Source organism: Natrix helvetica, assembly GCF_964273705.1.
Source record: "Natrix helvetica genome assembly, chromosome: 10".
In the NCBI taxonomy this organism is placed as follows: Eukaryota; Metazoa; Chordata; class Lepidosauria; order Squamata; family Natricidae; genus Natrix; species Natrix helvetica.
In genome coordinates, this window is record NC_138561.1 from 9,082,715 (window position 1) to 9,109,897 (window position 27,183).

The window sequence follows — 27,183 nt, forward strand, 5'->3', positions numbered from 1 at the left end:
GGTTTTTATGGCTGAAAAAAAATATATGGAAGCCCAAGTTATTATAAAGAAACAAGAGAGAAGGAAAGGGAGGATGCATGACATTTTAAGGAAACAAAGCACGTTAGGAAGTATTTATAATTGAGATCCAGTGGCATTTCAAGGGGGGGATAATATTGCCAAGGAGATACCTTGCTTTGGGAGACAGTGAGCAAGAGGGTAGGACTGGCAAAAGCTAAAGCTGAAACCCATGTAATTTAATTCATATTTTTTTTTTAAAAAAGCAATAGTTGAAACTAAAGTGAAAAAATGGAATTGGGGGGGGGGGACACAGGGAGAAAAAAAAATTCCAAAGCAGTTGTGCGCATCTATTTTGGAAGACTATTCTATAAAAATGTCTGCATAATTGCATACATTCACATTCAATATCTGGGTCCCAAGATATATTTGTACAGACAGTGGTAATCTGTTAGCAATTACTTTGTTGATGTAACTATGAAATACAAACTGGACGTAAATGAAACCGTATTTATTTAAATAATTCTTCAAGACTGCGTGTGCTTCTGTGCTGATTTTTTCAGCCAGAAATATTTTCTATATTTTTGACTACCATTGAGAGTGTGTGCGTGTGTGTGTGTGTGTGTGTGTGTGTGTGTTTTCTCCAGTATTTTGCAACAATTCATCTGTCAGCTAACAAAGAAAAAACCTTTAGATTAATTTCTTATGTTGCCCCAATTTATATATCTAAGTAAAGATGATGGTAAAACCACACTAACATGAAGATTAAAAAACATTATGTAATTTTCCTTACAATCAAAAATAAAAATTAGGAAAAAAATGGTGGCCCCAGTTATTTTATTATAACTCCTCTGAGACAATCCATAATGTTTCTGATTAGTATCCCATAACATTTAAAGAGTTTCTACATTTTTTAAAAAAATGTGTTGTCATCTATTTTTTTCCTAGTCAGTACTTGATAATTTCTAAAAGATTGAAAAGTATTCTTATAATCTAAGACTTGCAAAGGGACCTACCAAGTTCAAATGCTTTTCCAGAGTTTTAAAAGACGTTGGGGTGAGTTGATCAAACATCTTACGAAGTTTGTATAAGTTTGAAAAGGTTCTTTTCATTCCACTTACATTTTCTGAACAATGCTCCATTCTTCAATTTTTGTCAGTGTTTACACCTGATTAGAAATTGAGTTATAACATGTATTCTAGTTCTTCTTCAGAATCCATTAGTAAAAATAGAGGTTATCAAGAATATAACAGGGAAATCAGAATACTTATGCCTAATCCAACTTGTATCTAATATGCATAGCCTATCCTGCTAAGTTCTCTGTCTTTCCATTTTTATTTGCTTATGATGATGATGTTATTCAGTTGTGTACAACTCTTGGCAATTTTGTGGGCTAGGTCTCTCAACATCTTCTGATCATGCACAAAATTGACTGGACTTCCAATCTAGTTCATTGTATTTATCTCAATATTTAATACCTTGGTGGCCAAAGATGGGAGAAGAGGAAGAAGAGGAAGCTAAGAATTTGGTCCAAACTTGTAGGGCAATTTTTAAATATAGATTTAAATTCTTAATTTCAGAAAGGAATGGGATGCCCTATTGTTGGAGGTTTTTAAGTAAAAGGCTTCTCAACTTCCTTCTTGTCCTGAACTTCTATTATTTTAACAGACTGTCTACCACTACTTCAACTTAAACATATTTTGAATTATTATTAATTATACTTGTTTTGACTGAAAAGCAGAGGTGGGACAGTGGTTAGAGTGCAGTACTGGAAACTACTTCTGCTAACTGCTAGCTGCAGTTCGGCAGTTCAAATCTCACCGGCTCAAGATTGAGTCAGCCTTCCATCCTTCCGAGGTGGGTAAAATGAGGACCCAGATTGTTGGGGGCAATGGGCTGACTCTGTAAACCACTTAGAGAGAGCTGTAAAAGCACTATGAAGCGGTATATAAGTCTAAGTGCTATTGCTATTCCATTTTTCAGATTTAATACACCTAAAACTCCACTGTATTTTTGCTTATATTGTACAGTTTGCCTAGTTACAGTTTTTCCCCTTAATGGTTACATACAAAGAAAGAATTTTTGTTGGCATGTTCAGAATTGATAACAGAATTGGCAGCATCTGAAACAGGAGGAGGAGGAAGATTTATTTCAATTATGGCTATTCTGCCACGCAAAGATAAAGAAAGTTGTCGCCTTGATTTAAGTTCTGTTTTGGTATTAAGCAAAAGAAGTTCATCGTTGTATTTCTTTAATTGGAATTCATCTTTTGTAATAATTGCTCCTAAATATCCATATGGATTTGGTTCAGTAGATTCCCGAAGAAGAAGGTTTTTGCATCTCTTTAACGACCTTGGACAAATTCTGTGATGACAGTTATAAAAGCATGTTTTAAGCCTGGAAACAAAGAAAGCATTAAAAAGAAACTTAAACTGATTCCACCTTAAATCCTTGGGGTAAAAAGGGAGGGAACGTAAAACACACTCAGGCTTCCAGGTTTCTGTTACATTAGCATATATTAGTAAATTATAATTTCATCATTCTTTAGATTAGATTAACAGAGTTGTAAGGTACCTTGTAGGTCATCTAGTCCAACCCCCCACCCAAGCAGGAGGCCATCGACCATTTTTGACGGATGGCAGTCCAGTCTCTTCTTGAAAGCCTCCAGTGATGAAGCTCCCACAACTTCTGAAAGCAACTCACAGTTCTCACTGTCATAACATTTCTCCTTACTTCTAGGTTGAATCTCTCCTTGGTCAGTTTCCATCCATTATTCCTTGTCCAGCCTTCAGACAAGGAGGAAAATAGCTTGACCCCTTCCTCTCCGTGGCAGCCCCTCAAATTTTAGTGCAGTCCTGACTAACTCCGGGATGGATGCGAGCTCAGATCTTGCTTAATGTCAGGCATGCCTCCTTCAGTATCCAAGAAAGAAAAACCTCAACTCTATTTGAATAGAGATAAAGTATTTTTACTAGATATGAATTGATTAGCGAAAAGAAAAGCAAGATCTGAGCCAAAAAGGCGCGAACAAGTACATATCAAATGATTACCCAGCCCCCTCCCTCCAGTTACCCCACCCCAGTGTCCAATCTGCAACTCCCCAAGGTGTCATGTGGAGTGCATCTTCAAAAGACCTCATCAGGTTGGTATGCGAGACAGTTGGCCTTGACCAAGTCCAAACATCGGCCATCAGCATGCGCAGAAGATGGTGAGAACAAAACTCCCTTTTACATAACTGCTCCAGTACCATACAATTCCCTTCCCCAATACCATGCCCCCACATTTCTATGGCAGCCGATAGCAAGCAAGCGAAGCAGAGGCTGACACATTCTTGTGTGTCCATTTTAATAATAAGACTCTGATTTACAAAAACATTAAATGCCTACAGTTATCTAGGATTTGAACCATATTTTCCCCCACTGCCCTACTTGGAGGTGCCGGGGGAGCATTTCTAGATCAGGTCAAGATTTGTCACATTCTGCGGACAAATCAAGTGTGACCCAGAAACTCTCAAGCATGGAGCGGAGGTGATAGTTGTGGTGCCATGCAGCTGACACACTTTGTTTCAGAAGATAGTTCAGGAATAGCGTCCCTAAATCGAGTAGAGTAACCCAGTCCTTCATGTGTGCTACAACCTTTATTTAATGCATTTCTTTGTCTACATTCTACACTTTGTCCTTCATTCAACCCTCTGTGTTTTAAGAACATTTTTTTAAAAAAAATTAAATATATTTTCTATTGATAGATTTTTTAAAATAAGCATAAGAGGTTCCATATCTATCTGAATAGCATGTTGTCTGGGCACAGATGGTTTTAGATAGAAATACAACAATAATCACAATCATAATAATTGTAATAAACATATCAATATTAATCATAAAGTAATCATGCAATTAGTTTATCCATCTTGAAACATTTTCGCAACAAAAATTTAGTATAGAAAGTAACCACTATTATTGTTTTCATTTTCTTATAAGTGGTTTCCTCCAGGATTGTTGGGATGCTCAAGAGTGTTCAATTCCTTTCTGGCTAGATTTTAGCTTTGTTCTTGGGAGATTACAGGATCACGGTTAGGCTGGGGGAGACAGGTTAGCAAAGGGAAGAGAACTGATTAGAAATAAAGGGGAAGAGCTCAAAAGATTTGGAGAATCCTCAGGGGCAAACAAGGCAGATGGAACGAGAAAACGCCAAGGGGCTTTTTAAGAATAACAGTTGCAAAGGCACCAGTACACAATCAAACAGAACTGGCAGGGAAAAAAGAAAGGGGAAAAGAAAGAGAATGTGGAAAAGGGAAAGGGGAAAAGAAAAGGAGAAAAGAAAGGGAAATGTAAAAAGGAAAGAAAAGGGTAAAAGAAAGAGAATGTGGAAAAGAAAAGGAAAGGGGAAAAGAAAAGGGTAAAAGAAAGGGAATGTGGAAAAAAAGGGAAAGGGGAAAAAAGTAGAAAAGAAAGGGAAAGGGGAAAAAGGAGAAAAAAAAGGAGAAAAGAAAGGGAAAGGGGAAAAGGAAAGGAAAGGGGAAAAGAAAAGGGAAAAAGAAAGAGAATGTGGAAAAGAAAAGGAAAGGGGGAAAGGAAAGGGGAAAAGAAAGAGAAATGGGAAAAGAAAAGAGGGGAAAAGGAAGGAAAAGGAGAAAGGGGGAAAGGGGAAAAGAAGGGGAAAGGGAAATAGATAGGAACATTCAGTAGATATTTTTTTTATTTGTTCTGATTCGGTGAAACACTTTTCATAATACAGCATAACCCCGAGTCCTGCTATTTTACATAAAGTATGTTGAAAAAGTCCATCTGGGTTATGAACTGCAGCAAAGCAATGGGCCCTTAAGGATTGCCAGCACTTCCAGGAACCTACCCTCTTTGCCATTCCTAGGGATTGTTTGAATGGATAATAAAGCATGGAGAGAAGTGGAGAGCTTGCCTTTTCTTTCTTTTTCATTTATTGGCTGAATAGAAAACCATGCAGACAATGAAGGGTTGAGCACAGATTCCCTCCTGTAAGCTAAAAAAACAACAACCCCAAAACCCGTTCATTATAAACGGGTGGAGCCTCTGAGTTATACAGCTTTTACCCAAAGGCCAAAGGTTAGCCATTAAGAATGACACAGTCCAAACAGGAGTCGGTCAAAGTTGCCGGAGTGGGAAGAAACTCAAATATTTGTCCTATAATTCTCAAGTTTAGTTTAGCCGGCGTGGCAAGATTGGGGGGGCGGGGGGGAGGAGAGAGGCCTGTTGGAAATGATTAAATGGCTATGTTGAGGCTACAAATTGCTGCTCCTTGCTTTTGTGGCTGGACTGGTTGCTGTTGAGTGATGTCGCCTATCATTGTGTTGTATGCCCAGTAAAACATTCGAGCAGTGACAGATAGACTGCAAGTCACAGCTACTCCATCACGGCTGAAAGACCTGACTGGCTGGGAATTTGGAATGAGCACCACAGCTCAGCTCTGTGGGACTGGGCTTTTGCTGGGTGCAGAGAGGCAGCAGGAGCTGGGGAAAGGCGCCTGGCGTTATGATGCTAGGAAGAGCAGAGGAGTTGGCAGAAGACCAACGAGACAAAGTGGAGGATTTCAGGGAAAACCCCTTGAAGCTTCTAGAGCGCTTGCAGACAGCTTTCCTATTCTAAGTTCTGACTCTGCTTAGTAAGGTAACCCAACTTGTTAAATCTGGCAACTAAAATGACCGAAAAGTAAAATAAATAAATAAAATGAATTGATTTTGTACAGCAAAAGGATCTCCAAGAACTTTTTAAAGCTTTACATTCTATGATTTGCAAACTTTTTCAACCACATTAGAAAATTATGATTGCACTGAAGAGGATGGTGATCGTAGTTACTATTTAGTCCATCTGGACTAAAACCTCCAACTATTTAATTAGCAGGTTTTTGTCTTACATTGTGAACAACAAAAATCAAATGAAAAACCAAACTAAAAAATGAAAAATAAGAAAGTGGTAAAATGGCTTAAAGTCTATTTTTTGTGGGCTAATTAAACTTTTCAAAATGTTGATAAAATATAAATTCCGTTGTGTTTCTCCCCCCCCCCCCCTCTTTTGTGACTCTTAAGATTATATGAATGGGATGGAAATACAATGTAAGTGCCTTGTTTTGGAAAACACGATGCCTGAGTGATGCCTTGACCAGGTTTTATTTTTTCTCAGAAAACAAAAAACACAGGGAGGGAGGGAGGGAGAGAGAGAGAGAGATGGAGAATACTATTATGTCATCCTTTTCCCCTGCGCTGTCATTTTTCCTTCCTGTGACACCTAATACGTTCCAGCTATCTTTATTTACAAGGGACAGCTCCCATCCTTCCGGTTCTTATTTTTCAGAAATCTTAAACTTTCTACTTCACCCCATTTTCCTTTCCGTATGGGGAATGTTTATATCCTGTTGATAACTCAATTCATTTTTGAAGTAGTATTTTTTTTTTCTGAATCTTACCTGTGTTTGGAAGAAATTATTTATTCCGTACAAGAGAGAGCTTTGTTTAGAAAATGTTTATGTCTCTGTGTGCAAAAAAGCGTCTTATCTTGCAGGAAATTATGAAATGCTAGCTTGTTTTTAGTGCCTCCACCAAATTACTTACTTCTTTAAGAGTGCAGAGAAGAGCAACAAAAATGATTAGGGGCCTGGAGGCTAAAACATATGAAGAACAGTTGCAGAAATTGGATATGCCTAGTTTAATGGAAGGGATGCATTGGCTCAGTGGCTAAGACGCTGAGCTTGTCAACCAGAAAGGTTGGCAGTTTGGTGGTTCGAATCCCTAGCACCGCATAACAGAGTGAGCTCCCGTTACTTGTTCCACCTTCTGCCAACCTAGCAGTTCAAAAGCACGTAAAAAATGCAAGTAGAAAAATTGGAACCTTTGGTGGGAAGATAACAGTATTTCGTGCACCTTCGGTGTTTAGTCGTGCCGGCTACATGACCATGGAGATGTCTTCGGATAGTTCTGGCTCTTTGACTTTGAAACGGAGATGAGCACCGCCCCCTAGAGTCGGGAACGACTAGCACATATGTGTGATGGGAACCTTTACCTTTTAGTTTAATGGGAAAAAAGCAGTGTTCCAATATTTGAGGTCCCTCACAAAGAGGATGGGGGACCAAACTATTCTCCAAAGCATCTGAAGGCAGGACAAGGAGCAATGGATGGAAAGTAATCAAGGAGAGAACCAGAAACCAGCCTTAACTTTCTCTATGGAGAAATTTTATGACAGGAAGAGCAATTCATCAGTAGAAACAAATTGTTGGGGTAGATATGCATGGCTCTCTCCAATCATGAACAATATTCCCAATTTAGCTGGGGCTCAGGTTGAGCAAGAAATAAAAAAAAATGTTGTGTTTTATATTAGCCATCTGAATTTTCTGTTGTCTTATGAATTAGTGAAGGATATTAGGACCATCTTCCTTAACTTGCAAGATATTCCTTAAAAACTTTATCAGTGTCAGCCAATGCTTTTAAGGAAATGAAAAAGAGAGAATGATAGAAGAGAACATTTGTAACATTTATTGAACTGTGGGCTCCTTGGTGCTTTCTGAACTTGGTGGTTTTCTTGCAGACGTTTCCCAACCAAGGTACATAACATCATCAGTATCATCCTCATCGGTGTCATCAAACTAGGTAATGTCAGCACTGATAATGTTACCTGGTTTGGCAATAAAATGTCTGCAAGAAAAACCACCGAGCTCAGAGAGGACCCCAGATGTTAGAAAGTCAGGGAAGAAATGAAGTTGGGAATGAAAAGATATTTGATCCATTTGATGTCCTCTCCAACTGATTATTCCATTTAAAAAATGTGGCTGGGGGGGATTTTCCATGCATGTTTTATGAAGGGACTATTTCTACTTACCTGTATTGTTCTGGACTTGAACTTTGAAATTAGTCATACTTTGCTTTGCAGACTAGCTCCCTGCTTTATTTAAATAACAATTACCTTGGTGATTAGCTCAAGACTTAAAGCTTTGAGATTTACAACTCTTCCAGTTTAGTTTTGAGTACTTCTTCTCTCCCTCCCTCCAGTAGATCATGACTCTTGCTGGGAAATACTTGCAGTTTTCTATTCCATTGATGGAGGCAGGTTTCCCCTGCTGGATTTTTTTTTTACAAGAGGGCCTTATATAGTAAGGTTGGCTATGTGATTTCTCTAAAGTTCCTAACCACAAGAGTGTATTTTTAGACTCATGCAGAAAGCTTCCTTTACCCCGAGCCGCAGAACCCAGGAAGATAACTTAGAAATAAGGGTGATTTCTGCTTCCTGGATCACCTACTCCTTCTCTAAAAACTTGCATTGGCAAATCAATCTGTGGAGGAAGGAAATCAGTAACTAGAGACCCAAAAGGCTAAAATGCCTCTCTTGAAGACTGTACTATCCTCCCGCTTGCCCAGATGAGCAAAATAGATTTCCTTATCATAGAAAGAGTGCTCTGTCATATGTCTTGATGAGTACCAATTGAGATGATTCCATAGGGGAAGTAATTATCCTACTTCAGATACATTATGCCAAAGATCCAGCTCTCTGGAGAAGGTTGCAATGCTGAAAAAGGTGGAAGGACAGAGAAGAGGATCCCCAGAGCAAGGTGGATGGACTTTAGTTAACAGTAGCAATGGGTGCATCATGGCAAGGCCCAAAGGACAAGATTAGGGAAAGGCTATCATGGAGGTACCTAGCTGTCTGTCTGTCTGTCTATCTGTCTGAAGGTCTGTCTGTCTGTCTACCTATCAATGTAAAAAAGATGTTGAGACTCTAGAAAGAGTGCAGAGAAGAGCAACCAAAATTATTAGGGGACTGGAGGCTAAAACATACGAAGAATGGTTGCAGGAACTGGGAATGTTTCATTTAATGAAAAGAAGGACTAGGGGAGACATGATAGCAGTCTTCCAATATCTCAGGGGCTGCCTCAAAGAAGAGGGAGTCAACCTACCCTCCAAAGCATCTGAGGGAAGGATGTCCTTGTTTTCATTAAACTAGACATACCCAGTTCCTCATATGTTTTAGTCTCCAGTCCCCTAATCATCTGTGTTGCTCTTCTCTGCACTCTTTCTAGAGTCTCCACATCTTTTCTACATCGTGGCGACCAAAACTGGATGCAAATATTCCAAATGTGGCATTATAAAGTGCTATTAACACTTCACGTGATCTTGATTCGATCCCTCTGTTAAAACAACCTAGAACTGTGTAAAATGAAGACCTTGGGCTGAAAGATGAGAAAAGCAGGCCTGTCTTTTGAGAAGAAGCCCAAATCTTTTTTTTTTAAATGTACTTGGTGCCATGTTGTTTCTATGAGTGACAGAGGTTTTATTCATGTTTACACGAGAGGAAGTGGAATTGGCTGGGGCAGCCCCTATGCAAAGCACTTAGCCATGTTTAAAGACGCTGAGCGAAAACTAGAAAGAAAACGAGTCATTCTGCCTTGTTTCAGAGAATTTTGATCTGTTTTCTTTTCTTTCTCACTAAGATCATGAAAAACTTTTCACCTCAATTGCTGATCTCGTTCCCAGGTGCTATAAAAAGATTTGGGTTAATTTTCTAAACATTTCAGACTGTTCAAATATGGAGCACTCGGATGTCTTAGGACTTGTGAACCCATATTTGTTCAAGTATCTTTCAGTATACCTCCTAAGACCAGATCCATTGTAATCTGAAACATTGCTGTTTCTTGTCATATGATCCCTGGAATCCAGGATTTAATAAGAAACAAGAGCATTGTTGATTGAGAATTGATAAATTGGCAAATATATGAAACATATATGAAAACGTATGAAACATGTTTTCACATATGTTTATATAAATCAAACATATGAAGAATGATTGCAGGAATTGGGTACGGTCAGTCTAGTGAAAAGAAGGACTAAGGAAGAAATAGAGTGCAGAGAAGAGCAACAAAGATGATTAGGGGACTGGAAGCTAAAACATATGAAGAACGGTTGCAGGAACTGGGTATGTCTAGTTTAATGAAAAGAAGGACTAGGGGAGACATGATAGCAGTCTTCCAATATCTCAGGGGTTGCCACAAAGAAGAGGGAGTCAAGCTATTCTCCAAAGCCACCTGAGGGCAGGACAAGAAGCAATGGGTGGAAACTAATCAAGGAGAGAAGCAACTTAGAACTGAGGAGAAATTTCCTGACAGAACAATTAATCAGTGGAACAGCTTGCCTCCAGAAGTTGTGAATGCTCCAACACTGGAAGTTTTTTAAGAAGATGTTGGTTACTCAGCTTATTTTAGCAGAGTAATTTCAGTGTCTTTTGAAAGCTGCTAAAACTGGTAGCCAAATATGAACCTTCCTGATCAACACAATTATGCAAGTAAATGCATACATGCATCATATTTCTAAAAATAATAACTTTTAGATAATTTTAGATAACACTTAGAGAATTTTGACATTAATCTAGGAACTGGTTTTTTCCATTAGTGCTGTCATATTTGATCCCTTGGTTTCTTTTCATCATGTACCCTGGAAACCCCTTCCGTACATTTTTATATAAAAAATAAAACACTACCACTCAATACAGTTGGTGCCATTGTGTGTATAATGGTAACAAGATTTCTCCTTGGCAGCATTTCATTGGGATACGGACAGGCTTCTGCTTATCAAAACCTACAGATCGGTTTTCTTTCCTAAATCATAAATTATCTCAACTCTTCTCCAGAGTAGGAGAATAGCTATTGATTTGCAGGGAGATGATATGCAGACCATTTAAATGTAATCAATCAGAGGATCTGTTAAAAAGATGGATTATTAGAGTCATAGAATTAATCAAGGGCAAACTTTGTAATCATTTACTGTAATACCATCACACGCTCTAATTGTTTAGTGTAAGATTATAATACCATCGCAGCTATGCTTCAGTGTGGCTCTTTCCCTTGCATTTAGCAAACCTGTTTGGCACTTATCAAAATGTAGGGTAGGAATGGAGTGCACTGTCTTAAGCAGCAGGGAGAAGCAGATAGAATGTACTGGACTCTACAAGATAGTGGAAGGGAATTATTAATGCAGTGCCCCAATTCATGCAAGATATTATGGGAATGGCTGGGACAACAGACCTCAACCCAAAAACTGACCCATTCCAAATTGGTCTGGCATTATTGTATGAATTTAGTCTTCATTTTTAAAGGGTAAGTTTGAAGGGCGATCCCCAACCAGCATAGGCAAAGGTAAAGCTTCCCCTCACACATATGTGGTAGTCATTCCCGACTCTAGGGGGTGGTGCTCATCTCCGTTTCAAAGCCAAAGAGCCAGCACTGTCCGAAGACGTCTCCGTGGTCATATGGCTGGCATGACTAAGCACTGAAGATGCATGGAATGTTGTTATCTTCCCATCAAAGGTGGTTCCTATTTTTCCACTTGCATTTTTACATGCTTTTGAATTGATAGATTGGCAGAAGCTGGGACAAGTAACAGGAGCTCTCCATTACGCGGCGCTAGGGATTCGACCCGCCGAACTGCCAACCTTCTGATCCACAAGCTCAGCGTCTTAGCCACTGAGCGCCCCTCCAATCAGCATGAGTGGGGACAAATCTGCAGGCTCAGGATACCACCAGTCCAGTGACATCTACTTTAGGGAAGATGTCAGAACTTGTTTAGTTGCAGTGTGTGTGAGAGTTTGTGTGTTTGTGTGTGTGTGGATTATCTTAAACCATATCTGATAGCCTAATTCTCCTCCTGATTTCCCTTTTTATATTAAATATGTTTTGCCCGAGTTCCTGATGCTCTTAGGAATCAATTCAAGCAGTAGAGGGGTAAAAAAAAAACTAATTTATTTTGTTGCGGTTCCCCTTCAGTGTTTTTCTTTTTCACCAGGAACATATTGGATTGCACTTTTATTCATTTGTTTATTTATTTCTTCACTGCCTGCTCAAGGTCCCCTTTTGCAAGGATGCAAAGCTGTAAAAAGACTCCGATCCATTAAGTCTTCGTAGGTCTTGTTAACACTTTTAAGTCCCCATTCTAATTCTACTTGCTAGCAGGCACATTCTGGTTGGAGGTGAACTCCGTAATCATCTGGGAAAGACTTCTACTCAGCTACCTGACTAAATGAAGCATTTACTCTAGGCTGAAGCAAAAAGGAAAAGGAAGGATGGAAGAGGAAGGAAGGAAGGAAGGAAGGAAGGAAGGAAGGAAGGAAGGAAGGAAGGAAGGAATCTCTTCCCACTTAGCACAAAAGATCATCCAGAGCTTATCCAGCTGGGGAGAGATTTCGTCTTAAAACAGCAGAGATATCTTCTTGAATACGAGATGTTAATTGCATCAGGAATTTAGGCTCCCTAAGGATTCAACAGCTATGGCTTTCAGCAATAATTGGGATTAAGAAGGAAAAGGGTGCATGGTTTCATGATGCTATTACCCCAATTCCAGAAACTAAAATCTCTTCCTTGGTGGCCAATAAAAGACATGCATATGTAATTTTGGTCAAAAGAAGCTGCACTCTCTATTGCACATGGATCAAAATGTTTACGGACATTTTGAGCTATGTGCAATATAGAATATGCAAGACCAGAAGGGCATTCATTGATGAACGAAAATACACACACGTGTTGATTGCTTTAACTTAGCCCTGATTTTAATGGGGGGTTCAAAAGAAATAACGAAAACTTTTGGCTATTTTGTTCAGGCACCTGCCTATTTCTATTTATAAATTTCATATGCATAAGAATGTAGAGTGAATGCTTCAAGAAGAGACTTTTCAGTTGTTCAAAGAGAGGAGTTTGAAAGCAGGTATTATGTTCCCGAGATTCTCTCGCTTTGGGGTAATCACATCAAGATCTTTGCAGGGAATATTAATGGCTCCTTCAAAAGAATGCAAGTGGTAAGAGCTGAGTGATGGAGACTAGGCCCTGTCTCAGATCAACATCAACCAGAAATTGGGTGACCTTGGAGGATAGTTACTGATTGGAGGAGATGGATCTTTCCATAAATCTGTTTCAGGGATAGAGAATCTTTTTGCACTGAGGGTAGATTAGAGCACATTCACAAAGTGACTGAGATAGAAGATTTACTTGTTCATGCAGTGGATGTTGTTGGGCTGTGGTCAGTCACAAAAACTGCTTTAGAACACTGCAGACTTATTTCCCAGATACTATTTATCATACCCATGGAAATTTGTGGACTCTAAACTAAATATGATGCTATGCTTGGTAGCTGAACAGTTTTATCTTTGGTGTTTTTTAAAAATATGTTTTTCAAGTAAGGGGAGACCAGAAATTTTCCATGATGTGCATCAGAGAAGCTTTGATCTTCTTTGTCAGTTTCTATAGAAGGTTTGCTGTCAAGATCAAATGAACTGGAAGAATGAATTGTGTTACACCTCCATTACGCATCTTAATGTTGTGTATTTTTTGTCTAGAATGGCAGCACCTTGTCTGACCGTACATTAGGTGGGGTCAACCCTGGTTAACATTTGGTTGAGATACCACCAGAAAATCCTAAAACAATGAGGAAGCTTTGCAGAGGTGGTATTCAGCAGGTTCTGATCAGTTGTGGAGAACCGGTAGCGGAAATTTTGAGTAACTAGAAGAACTGGTAAATTACCACTTTGATTGGCTCCACCTCCATCTATTCTCTGCCTCCCGACTCCCAGCTGATCAGGAGGGAATGGAGATTTTACAGTATCCTTCCCTTGCCACGTCCACCAAGCCATACCATGCCCACCAAGCCACACCAACACAGAACTGGTAGTAAAAAAAATTGAATCCCACCACTGAAGCTTTGTCAATAAAACAAGATACTTACAAACTCTTTCTTGATCAGATTAAGTTGCACAAAGTTTCATAAGTAGCACCCAATTTAACTTTCAGCTTGTTAGGGTGGAGGTTTTTTAAAATTCATTCACTAGTAATTTTTTCATGCACAGCTGTTTTATGTATTGGTTAGAGGGGACTAACCAATATTTTTTATGATAGAGGAATGTGACGATGTTTCACAATAGTAAAATTTTGCAAATTATGACTATTATCTTAGGCTGAGACGCTTATAATAACATTGGTACTGCTACCCTTTCTGTATTATTGTCAAGAAAACTATATGGACCTGCCCATGAAATCATCAGAAACAAAACTGGAAGACAGAAATAATTTATTATCTTTCAATCTGCCCATTCATTTGTTAATTAACTGAATGCTTGTATTGGAGAGGAAATGGGGCCAAAGCATCTTTGTGTCATGATTTTTGAATTTGAATTAAAATAGACCTGCATGAACTTTGGAGATAGATGCTAGATAAATTGATCAATGGACTTTTTAATTAAAAAAATGTTTTGTACGGTATAAAAGTCAATGAGAAATTCCAAGTGAAAGCATTAACAGAGCTTTAAATAATGTTGAATTGATTATTTAATTGGTTGAATCCTCTGATTAGCTGATTTACAAGAGCATTTTCAGTGTGAAGAAAAATGAGCAGGTTTGCTTCTGCGTGGAATTCATAGGGCTGAGTTATTTGAGGGACCGCCTATCTCCAATAGCTTCAGCTCATCCAGTGATATCAGGCGAGAGAGGGAGCATAGAACATAAAACATAGAATAACAGGGTTGGAAGAGACTTTGAAGGTCTTCTAGTTTGACCCTCTGCTCAAGCAGGAAACTGGACATTCTGGACAAATGGTTGTCCAATCTGTTTTTGAAAACCTCCAGTGATGGAGCACTCACAACTTTGGGAGACAACAAGCTATTCCATTAATTAATTGTTCTCACTATCAGGATATTTCTTTTTAATTTTAGGTTGAAGCTCTCTTTGATAAACTTCCATCTGTTATTTCCTGTCTTGCCCTCAGATGCTTTGGATAATTTCTTCTCTGTGGCAACCCTTCAAATATTGGCATACCTGCTATTGTGTTACTCCTAGCCCTTCTCTTTGTTAGAACAGATATTCCTAATTTCCACAACCATTCATAATACAGTTTAGACTCCACATCTCTTATCATCTTCGTTGCTGTTCTCTGTACTCTTTTACTCTTTCTAGGACAGGGAACCTTACATACTCAAAGAGCCACTTGGATCCATTTCCCACAGGGGAAAAAAACCTGGGAGCCACAAAACCTACCAGGGGTCAAAAAGCTCAATAAATTGCATGGCGGGTATCGCACATTGGCAGTTGTAACAAATATTTTGAGCAACAGGGAGCCGCAGCAGAGGGATGAAAGACCCACATGCGGCTCCAGAGCCGCAGGGTTGCTGACCCCTGTTCTAGGCTCTCGGTATCTTTTTTGTGTTGCAGTGTCTAGAACTGGGTGCAGTATTCCAATTGTGATCTCATTAGTGCCATATAAATAGGTACTTGCAGTCCCTTCATTTCAACGGTATCACCTATCAGGACATAAGATAGTGTGGATTTTCTATTACAGCACCTGGAACAGTATCCTTCCAGAAATTGATATGATTTGTGTAATTTCCACACATGTGGACAGAGAGGAGAGGGGGGGAGGGAGAGAGGGAGAGAGAGAGGGGGGGGGGAGGGAGGGAGGGAGGGAGGGAGGGAGAGAGAGAGAGAGAGAGAGAGAGAGAGAGAGAGAGAGAGAGAGAGAGAGAGAGAATGAATGAGAATGATGTGGTTATGCACGCTTGATAATCAACACGCACAAGATTTAGATCAAGCTGAAGCCAAATCAAAATTTAAAGTCCTATCACAGCCTCTGAGCATTTAATATTGCGATAGATAAAATAATCTAATGGACCTTAAATGTTAATGGGTGCTGAGATTTACACCTTAATTGTATTTAATTTAAACCATTCTGGCTTTTTATGGGAGACTTTTATCTTTCTGTCCACGGAGAAATAGCCATCTACACCTTTGCCTTGAGAAATGTGTGTGTATGCGTGTATGCCAGGTGTCTTGCAGGCAACCTGTAAATTACAGGCTATATTGGCATCTTTTGTATCACTCCTTAGAAATAGTTTAATTGAAGCAACTGGTGGTTTTCTCTAAATGGGGTGGGTGGGTGGTGCTTCCTAGCAAATGAAGGCAAAGTAGAACATGAAACGGAGAAGCTTCCCCAAGTAGAAATATCTCGTAATAAACGTGAACTTCCTCCCTCTTGCGATTATCTCTCTTAAAAAAAAAAAGTAACACTTTTATTGCACATTTATAGGCTGTGTTCACAAAACACACTTTGCCGGTATAGTTAAAAAGCTAATGGCTGCATTCACACAACTGGATACATTTCATTAGTTTTAATCTTGTTTCTTAATCATGTGGCCTAATACAGGAGGCCTAATACAGTGATAGAATAGAATAGAGAGAATAGAATAGAATAGAATAGAATAGAATAGAATGAAGGGATCTTGGAGGTTTTCTAGTCCAACCACCTACTTAGGCAGAGCAATTCACTTAACAGGAGTGTATAACTATATCTGACTCAAAGTCCAATTAAACTTCTGGAATGTTTTGAGGAATTTGTAGGAGCAACATGAATGTTTTTAGAGTCAAAAGAGGACTTGTTCAGAGTAAAAGGTCAATGGGTCCAGAGCCTCCTTCCTTCCTTCCTTCCTCCCTCCTTCCTTCTTATAAAACTGTTCATCTCAATCTAATGGCTCTCGGTGTCTAACAAGATCTAGAATATAGAATAAATGTACACTAAAATAAAAGTGCCAAGTTCAGAAAAGGCCAAACTTTCAAGGCTAATAGGGTCAGGACTATGCAAGCCTTGTGGGAAACTATTCTGAATGGCAGATGTCAAGGCAAGAAGACATGAGTCCAGTCAGACGGCACTATTTCGCAGATGGGCACCAGAACATGCCCGCTCTAATTCTGGTGGAATGGATGGAAATTATTAGAGATAGATGGCCTTGCAAGTAACCTGGGCCCATGCCTCCAAGATTTCATAGTTGAAAACCAGCACCTTGAATTGCATTCGGAAACCTATTAGAAGCCAGTGCAGTTCACGAAGCGGTCGTGCTAGATGAAGTGTTTTACAAGATATCAAACTTCATTTATTTTTATGAAGTGCATTATCATGCTGTTGCTTTCGGATAAATTAATTTCCTTTATGTCTTGGGAGTCCTTGTTTGAATTGTGGTTAAAGTGTGTGTGTGTGTGTGTGTGTGTGTGTGTGTGTGTGTGAGAGAGAGAGAGAGAGAGAGAGAGAGAGAGAGAGTGAGAAAGTGAGTGTGTGTGTGTGTGTGTGTTTGTGGCTTGGATTGGTTTAATTGCTGATCTGCTTATACTGAACTGTAATTCACAGTCATTAGATTTGAATAGCCAATCTAGGTAGTCTCATGCAGTACAAAGGTCAGGATGATCTTTCTTTCTTTCTTTCTTTCTTTCTTTCTTTCTTTCTTTCTTTCTTTCTTTCTTTCTTTCTTTCTTTCTTTCTTTTTCCTTCCTTCCTTCCTTCCTTCCTTCCTTCCTTCCTTCCTTCCTTCCTTCCTACCTACCTACCTACCTACCTACCTACCTACCCTCAATGTAATGTGGGGCAGATTCCTCTCCTTCCAGACCATCTCCTTTGTCTTGCTGATGTTCAGGTGCAGGTTGGTTTGTAAGCACTATGTGGATAGTTTTTTAGAAAAAAATAATAATTTTAAACACTTAAAAACATACGCAAAACTTACAAACAACACCAGACCTGCATGTTCCTTCTTACAGCAGATATCTATCGGTGCATCTTTACAAATATTGTTTCCCCCTCTATACATTCTAATTTTACACTTATGGTCCTTTTATTTCTTACTCCTTCAGTTAATAGCCTATGTTTGGTCATTTGCATCAGACAGTCATTGTTACCCTTATTCTATTGTATAACCTTTTCTACTTGTGCAAATCCTACTTTTCCTACTTTCTTATCACTGTTTCCTAATTGTTCTAGAATACATTTTACATTTCCCAAATTCTTATTTCTTATTTCTATCATCTAACCATTTATACCATTTCCCCCAAACTAGATAGTACTCTGGTTCCTCCTTTCCTTGGTCAATATGTCCATCTCCGGGCATTCTAAGATAACTATGTGGATAGTTTTTGAACCTGCCCCCCTGTACGCTGCTTGGTCTCCACCTGTAATAAGACCCAATACGGTGGTATCGCCTGCGAATTTCATGATCACAGTGGATGGGTCAGACAATACACAATCACGTGTGTACAGTAAATACGATTGACTATGATTGTTTATTTATATTTAGGACAATCTTTCCTATGAGAGGTCTACTACAAATTGCAAAGCGGGTTCTTTCATGGTGGACTTTGGGAATTGGTTTGTGCTTAGCAGGCTAGGCGGGCCTATTTTCTTTTCTTTTTTGAAAGAAGTTTTTTTTTTACTTCTCATATATACATTCACAAATATACAATCTCATAACTTTTAACATTTATAACAATTTTTTCTCCCCTACAATTAACAATATAATCGAGACTGCTTTTCTACCGTCCCATACACCCATCTGATTTTACAACAACCCTACTTCTTCTTCCTTTTCCCCCTCTCTTCTTCTCTCCTTTCTTCTTTCCCTTCTCTACTTTCCCTTCCTCTCCCCCACTCCTCCCCTCTTCCTCCCTTTCCTATCCTCTCTCCTACTTTTACTTCCCCTCCATTTCTTCCTCTCCTTTTCCCTTTCTGCTTTCCCTCTCCTTTTTCTTCTCTTCCTATCTTTCCTTCTGCTCCTCTCTCCATTCCTCCTTCCCGTTGTTGTGTTTGTATATTTCCTCTTTAATCTGGTGATTTTGGGGATGGTGTTCTAGCAAACTCTGTTCTGTATTTACATAACAATTTTAAATCCCTCTTCCACAATTTATTTTCATTTTAATAGTTACACATATATCATCCTTTAAATGTATGTGTATGTATGTATGTGTGTGTGTGTGTTGTATTTGTACTGATAAATAAATAAAGGGAGACTTTATTTAGGCATACCAGGGGTTGTAACACAAATACATACATACATACATACATACATACATACATACATATTTGTGTTGTATTTGTACTGATAAATAAATAAAGGGAGACTTTATTTAGGCATACCAGGGGTTGTAACACAAATACATACTTACATACATACACACACACACACACACACACACACACACACACACACACACACACACACACACACATATATATATATATATATATATATATATATATATATATATATATAATGTTGTATTTGTACTGATAAATAAATAAAGGGAGACTAGTATAGATCTATTTTGAGCTAATTAGCTCTCATCAGCTAGCCATACCCTTACTGGGATTTGAACCTGGGCTGTATTATATCTTAGGCAGAAGTCTTAGCCACTAAGCCACAGGCTCGCCTCCTTATCAGTTGAGCCAGGGAAATAGGTATGTGTGTGTGTGTGTGTGTGTATGTGTATATATATATATGTTGTATTTGTGCTGATTTTATATATGTTGTATTTGTGCTGATTTGTGATGTAACACAAACACACACACACACACACACACACACACACACACATGTACATATGTACATATGTACATATGTACATATGTACATATGTACATATGTACATATGTACATATATACATATATACATATATACATATATACATATATACATATATACATATATACATATATACATATATACATATATACATATATACATATATACATATATACATACATACATACATACATACATACATATATATATATATATATATATATATATATATATATATATATATATGCTGGTTTTGTTGTATTCGGGTCTTTTCCCGTGTAAGGTTGAGATTGTCTTTGCAACGTTTCGGCAGGATCTCACCTGCCATCTTCAAGCGTGGGCTCAAAGTGTGGGCTTAAAATGGGAACGGAGCTGCCGTCTTTCTGTAAGTCTTGGTGGGAGGGGATGGGGTGCTGGCTTTTTTTCAGTAAGTGGAATGATTGGTTGTGTGGTATATATATAAAATACCTTTCTCTTTTCCCCTTCCTTCATTTGGTAGTGTGTAGTCTGGATTTCTAATATAGGCGGGCCTATTTTCTGAGAAGTGTTAGCCATGGTTTGTGGCTGGAAGTGTTCCAAAAGGCCAACCAAATATCGCTTATTTGCAAATCACTTTTACTGAAAGGCTGAGGAAATTCCATCAGCTCAAGCTCCATATTCAGAGGCCGGGAGGTTGGTGACTCACAGGAGAAGTATTTAGGGATGGGGGGGAAAGGTTCAACCGGTTGTTTTCCTGCGTCTCTAAGGCTTGGTTACCTGCTGTTCCTCTTAAAGCCCCCAAAATAACTCTAAATGCAAAGAAAACACTCCTCTGTTTTGCCTCTGAATGGCCTCGGAGGGCTACAAAAGTGATCCTGGAAGGTTCTGGGCTGCTCCTAGAACTTATATTAAAGGTAAAGGTGCCCCTCGCACATATGTGCTAGCCGTTCCTGACTCTAGGGGACGGTGCTCATCTCTGTTTCAAAGCCGAAGAGCCAGCGCTGTCCAAAGACGTCTCCGTGGTCATGTGGCCGGCATGACTAAACACTGAAGGTGCACGGAACGCTGTTACCTTCCCACCAAAGGTGGTCCCTACTTTTCTACTTGCATTTTTAATGTGCTTTCGAACTGCTAGGTTGGCAGAAGCTGGCACAAGTAATGGGAGCTCACTCCATTATATGGCGCTAGGGATGCAAACCGCCAAACGGTTGACCTTTCTGATCGACAAGCACAGCGTCTTAGCCAGAGCCACAGCATTTCCAGAGCTTATATTACAAAACAACAAAATCGCTAATGCCACTGATTCGGGGGTGCAGCTCACATGGCAGTTAAGCAGCATGCTTTAATTCCCATCGTGCCCCACCGCAGTGTAAGCAATGATAATTTATTAGGAAAGTAAATGTGATTGTGATGGGAAACCTCAGTGCTGTCGTTGGAAAGAGGCTTACGCTCAGCTTTCAGTTAAATAGTGCAGGGATGCTGGCCAAGTTGTTTCCACAAGATGGCAAAACAATTTCTAATTGCCTGCGTTGATGCGAATTAGACAATTCTTGACCCAGATGGATTTTTAACAGGGTTTTTTTTTTCTTTGCCTTTGACAATCAGAGAACTAAAAACGCAAATCCCAAAGCCACATTTCTGTCTTCCCTCCAACCTTTTTGCAATTTTCCCCTCCCTGCCTTGTCCCACATGTCTGTATTTCCTTCCCGGGCTTCCAAATTGGAAAGAAACAGCTTCCCTGGAAAGCCAAATGGCAAATAGCTTTGGTTTTCTGAGTCTTCGGTGTCAAATGGCCTCTCTGGTGTCTCAGGTGACAAGAGTCAAAGAGGGGCTCAGAGTGTGTGCATGTGAATTGTTCTGACCGAAGCTTCCCAAGAGCATGAAGCAAACTCCTGGTCCCGACAAAAACCCTTTTTATTAATTGACTGTGAATTCTGCTCATTCACATCTGCCAAAGTCTTTCAAGGGAGGATTTATGGTCACAGACCTTATATGGCTTGGAGAGCTGCGAGGCCGATATCTGCAGAACTTGGCAAGGAGTCTTGGAGAGTCACGAACCAATGAAGCGAACTAATTGTCTCCTGCAAACTCCACTCCCCTTTTGCTCCTCTTTATTTCCTCTGGGAGGGGCCATTCATCGTCCACCTGTGGCCTTACTCCCAAGTCAACCGTTGGTCCTTAGCTGTTCCCTTTGTTTGGCAACTCTGCGCATGCGCACACTGGGAACAGGCTCCAGCTGTTCATGTGCTTCACTAATGCCTGACTTTGAAGGCAGCTGATAACTGGCATACGGCTCTGGCCTCCTCTCTGCCTCCGACACAGAGCCCGCATCAGAGCCTTCCCCAGACTCCAGGACTGGCCCATGTTCCTCCCCAACCTCCTCACTGTTCGAATCTGCTGCCAGCTGCACTGGCCACTGGCAAGTCACAACATGTGGGTCTATGGCAGGCCTGCTCTTCTGGAGCCTTGAAGAATTTGAACTGGGTACATTTCTGATTTGGATCAGCCTGGATGGTTTAGAAGGTAGTTTGGCCTCAGATATGAAAAAGAGATGGTTGAAACTCCATTATTACTCTGGGGTTCGTTAAATATGCTTTTTTAAAAAAGAGGTAAGCACTCTTAAATTCAATCTTGAGAGGCTTTAAAAAGAAGCCTTTCCCACCAGGAGAAGTGAATGTTCTCCCTTCAGAAGGATAACCAAAATAGCTTTGTATTTCAAAAGTCAATCTGACCCAGAATTCAACGCAACTTGAAAACCACATTAGATCACAATTCTATATACGGACTTGTATCATATCTAACATTTAGATTATTCTGATTTCACAGCAAAAGAAAAGAAAAGAAGGAGCCATATCATAATAAAACCATGATGAGAAAGCAGAAACAAATTCAAAGAGAATTTCCCCACGTTTGCAGTACTCAAAAAGCTAAATGAAGGGTATATATCATGGGGCAAGACATACACAAATGTGTAGACTTCAGTGTGGGCAGAATAAGGAATATCCCTCATATATTCAATATATTCTTTGGAAATAGAGTGTAAAGGACTTGTGAGAATAAGGAATATCCCTATTCTGGAGGGTGGGGTGGCGGAGGCGAGTGGGGGGGTAGAGGCTCTGCAGAAGGGTAACAAAGAACTTGATATCCAACAAATGAAAACAGAGTTTGAGAGAATGTCCTTTTATCTTAGATTTCAAAATGTTATAGAAGCAGATGGGGAAAATATAAGGGACATTATGACTAATATTTTAGCTGAATATATACACAAAGATAAACAACAGATGGAATGGGAGATAGACCTGGTCTATAGAGTGAATTAAGCATATGCAAGAACACACAATGTACCCAGGGAGGTCCATATTAAATTCCTTAGGAAAAGCACAAGAGACGTAATTCTGGGTGTACAAAGGGGGCAAGTATTGACATATCACGACAGGGAGATAACCATCCTGAAGCAGATCCCCAAAAAAATTAGGGAGAAAAGGAAAAATTATTTGCAATTGGCGAATAAATTATACCAGAAAGGGGTGTGGTTCAGATGGTTGATGCCTGAAGGGATGTTGATATTCTGGGAGGACACAAGAATTAGAATCAATACACCCATAGAGGCACAGGCCTTTATGGAAAAAAATAAAGCGAACCTAGAAAAAACAGAAGACACTTCAACAGTCACACAGGACACGGGAGGGGCCGGAGCTCTGCCAGCGGGGGGAGAAGGGGCAACACCAAGAAAGCTCAGATCACAAAAATGAATAAGAAAATCACATTGTTATAAACAGACCGAAAGTAATAATGAAATTATATCTAGACTATATATCATAATATATAAGCTGATTGAAATTTTTTTTATTAGAATTAATATGCTGATTTTATATGATCATGTATGAATGTTTTATACTTAGATGTATCTTATGAGTTTGGAGGGAGGGGGCATCTGCCACATTTGCAACTGCCAAAATTTGTATACCATTCCACCTACCCTTTTCCTTATAAATGTTTTAAAAAAACCAATAAAATTTTCTGAAATAAAAAAGAATAAGGAATATCCCTCATATATTCAATATATTCTTTGGAAATAGAATGGAAAGGACTTGTGAGACTTGCAAAACTGACAAATTAAAACCTGCAGATAATCTCCTTTGATTCTGGCAACACATAAATGCAAATGCAAATAATTGATTGGAGCCCTCGCAGCAATACCTAAAGGAGTCCCTCAATATTTTGATATTTTGAATTTATCGGAACTGAATGCTCTAATTTTACAAAAAAAAAAAAAATTACTTTGCTTGGAACTGCCTGCATCCTTAGGCACTACCTTAATCGTTCTTAGGTCTTTGGTTAGGCACTGAGCTTTTAAGTTTTCATCAGTTTTAGGCTGCAGATTACTCATCATCATCATCAATATATTTTGATCCTCTTCTTTATAAGCTTGGTTGCACCATTCTCAGTTTTGAAACGAAGCATTAAGTGCATTGCAGAATCTCCATTCAGAATGAGATGAGCCCAGTGGCTCATTTAGAACTTTACACTGGATTTAGCTCAAACTGCTGAAAAAGGACTCTTCAATCATTGCTAACAGTTTGCTCAGTGGGAAATTCTTGGCAGATTCCACACTTGTCTAATCCAATTTCCTACCATAGCAGACTTCCCCCCCACTTCCTACCGGACACTTAGCAGGTGACACAGAGGGCTTCAAGATGCTATTTGGGTGCAGGAGATAAGCTGGTTTCCGAGAGCTAGCAATGTATTGGCTCATTTGGGGAAGGGGATAGCAGATAAATGCTCTGGGATATGGTGAGACGGTGATATTAGGAACCATCTGGATCCTCACCATTGCATTTATGCAGACCCCACCTTTCCCCCATCTCCGGGAAAAGGATTTCCACGTGAAGTGCCTCAGCATAACAGTCTAGGAAATACACATTTCTTTGACCTGTTTGTGCAACTTGTTCAAGGCCTGCTATTTCACCTGACTACTAAATCGATTTCAGGCTCATTAAATTAGAATTTGTACTTGAACCCCACAGCTTTCTTTTACAGCCCTGGCCTAATATAGACACATGGACAAAATGAAATTTGTGACTGATTTCTTGAAGGAAAACAAAGGAGTAAGTGTGTGTGTGTGTGTGTATTTGAGCATGTTAATTAATATAAAGTACTCTTGAATCCCCAAAGCCTCTATCTATTTCTAAGTATCTATATGTCTCTGTGTGTATGTATGTATGTATGTATGTATGTATGTATGTATGTATGTATGTATGTATATATGTATGCATGCATGCATCATCTATCTATCTATCTATCTATCTATCTATCTATCTATCTATCTATCTATCTATCTATCATCTATCATCTATATATCTCAATCCTATTATCTATCTATCTCTCATCTATTTAATCCGTCCATCCATCTTGTCTGCCTGTCTATATCATCTGTCTGTCTATCTATCTATCTATCTATCTATCTATCTATCTATCTATCTATCTATCTATCTATCTATCTATCATCTATCTATCTATCATCTATCTATCATCTATCTATCTATCTATCTATCTATCATCTATCTATCTATCTATCTATCTATCTATCTATCTATCTATCTATCATCTATTTAATCCATCCATCCATCCATCCATCCTGTCTGTCTGTCTATCTATCATCTATCTATCTATCTATCTATCTATCTATCTATCTATCTATCTATCTATCTATCATCTATCTATCTATCTATCTATCTATCTATCTATCATCTATCTATCATCTATTTAATCTATCCATCCATCCTGTCTGTCTATATCATCCATCTGTCTGTCTGTCTGTCTATCATCTTTTTTCTTTCATCTATCTCATCCCTCCCTCCCGCCTATCTATCTATCTATCTATCTATCTATCTATCTATCTATCATCTATCTATCTATCTATCTATCTATCTATCTATCTATCTATCTATCTATCTACCTACCTACCTACCTACCTATCTAATCACTTTTTGAGTCCCTCAAAGCCCTAAACATATATGGGTTTGAGGGTCTCATAAGTACTTTACATGATTTAACATGCTCAGATGCACACCCAGTCTCTATAATTCTTCCAAAAAAGAGAAAGGAAATCTTTCTAATAGTATTCAATGATTGCTTTCACTTTATTAAAAGGTAGAGGGGCACACAATGGTGCTCAAGCACAGAAAGAAGGACTTTCTCTCCATTATATAAAAGGACAATCTTGATGTTGGTTTTGTCTTTTAGGAGAGGATCGCTCAAGTGTGATGGACTTACCTCCTTCAATTCAGTAACATTTTTTGTTATTGCCAAGGCTTTGTTATGTAAAAACAAAAAAACCCCAGCATTTGTATGTTTGTTTCTTTGCTTACCTAGATTTAAAGAATGCCCAATTTCAATCAAGTCTGAGTGCTTTACATCATAAACAAAAAAATCATGTAACAATAAATTAAGAAATAGAGAATACAAACCCTTACCTGCCAGTGTTCCAAGATTTGGGAAAAAATAGACAGATGTTCAGTTCCTTTTACAATATCAGCAAGGTGGGCGCCGTAATGTAATGGTAGGTGAGAAAGACCTTGGGAAATGATGCCTAGGGAGCACTCAAGGGCATAGCCTCTTGGGCCGTAAAGGAGATGGCAGGAAATGGGTACTTTCAGACTGCAAGATTCTTTTAATGTAGCTTTATAATAAAGTAGAAGGCGTTTATCGGAGCCCTGGTGGCGCAGAGGTTAAAGTGCAGTATCGTAGGCAAACTCTGCTCACAGCCTGGAGCTCGATCCTGACAGGCTGATTCAGCCTCCCATCCTTCCGAGGGCAATAATGCTTGCAATACAAGCTGCTCAGAGTGTGTGTAGACTACTGAAGGGGCGGTATATAAGCCTAAATGCTGTGGCTGTAGCTAATATCAGCCATGTGTCCTGTCTCGTCTACATGGGAAATCTGACAGATACATATTTCTGTGAGGTTGCTGTTCCAGAGGGTAAGTCCTTTAAAAGAGAAGGCACACCTCCAAATCCCAAGCGGTGACATTTTTTTAAATTGAATAAGACACCCATTTTGCCAGGGGGACAGAAACCACTGGAGATAGGTGGTCTCTCCAATAACCAGAACCTGTAGTGGCAATGATGTTCTGTTGAGGAGCAAACTATGCAGGCCACGATGCAGACAATTTAGCTGAAGCTATGGATAATAATAAATAATAAAGGGACCTAGTGGCTCAGTGACTAAGACGCTGAGCTTGTCGATCAGAAAGGTCAGCAGTTCGAATCCCTAGTACTGCATAACGGAGTGAGCTCCCATTACTTGTCCCAGCTTCTGCCAAGCTAGCAGTTCAAAAGCACGTAAAAATGCAAGTAGAAAAATAGGAACCACCTTTGGTGGGAAGGTAACAATATTCCGTGCACATTCGGCTTTTAGTCATGCCGGCCACATGACTCCAGAGATGTCTTTGGACAGCGCTGGCTCTTTGGCTTTGTAACGGAGATGAGCAGCACTCCCTAGAGTTGGGAACAACTAGCACATAAGTGCGAGGGGAATCTTTACCTTATGGATTCCTCTTTAACAGTTTTCTCCCTTCTCCCTTACAGTATGTGTTCTTTTTGTTCTCTACTCACTCATTGAAAGCAGACCAGATATGTCTGTAGGTTAAAAAGAAGAAGGTCAAGTCTGCAGCCATGAGCAATCAAAGCTCCATCCCAAACAAAGATACACCAATAGCAACACCAGAAGGGACCCAGTAGCTTGAAGTTTAGACTGTTTCTTTCCCCCCACAACCTTTCCTTAGCCTGCAAATGTTTCAGGTTTTGCCTCCCCTGAATCTTTGTA

General features: G+C 39.3%; 2 protein-coding genes across 6 annotated transcripts in view; one reads left to right on the forward strand and one right to left on the reverse strand.

Annotated features, from left to right (window-relative positions):
• Positions 1–27,183, forward strand: part of MAF (MAF bZIP transcription factor) — a gene marked incomplete at its 5' end in the record, with an annotated part of 353,201 nt that overhangs the window by 318,153 nt on the left and 7,865 nt on the right. The window contains one exon of one of the 5 annotated variants that reach the window (XR_014176245.1): positions 25,603–25,625. The exons of the other annotated variants lie outside the window; for them this stretch is intronic. Of the gene's footprint in view, positions 1–25,602; positions 25,626–27,183 lie in introns of those variants that run through there. 5 annotated transcript variants of the gene reach the window in all.
• WWOX (WW domain containing oxidoreductase) overlaps positions 3,779–27,183 on the reverse strand; it is a 576,016-nt gene continuing 552,611 nt past the window's right edge. The window contains exon 10 of the mRNA XM_081963372.1: positions 3,779–4,072. Coding sequence (XP_081819498.1) covers positions 4,054–4,072 — 19 coding nt within the window. The 3' untranslated portion in view covers positions 3,779–4,053. The remainder of the gene's footprint in view (positions 4,073–27,183) is intronic.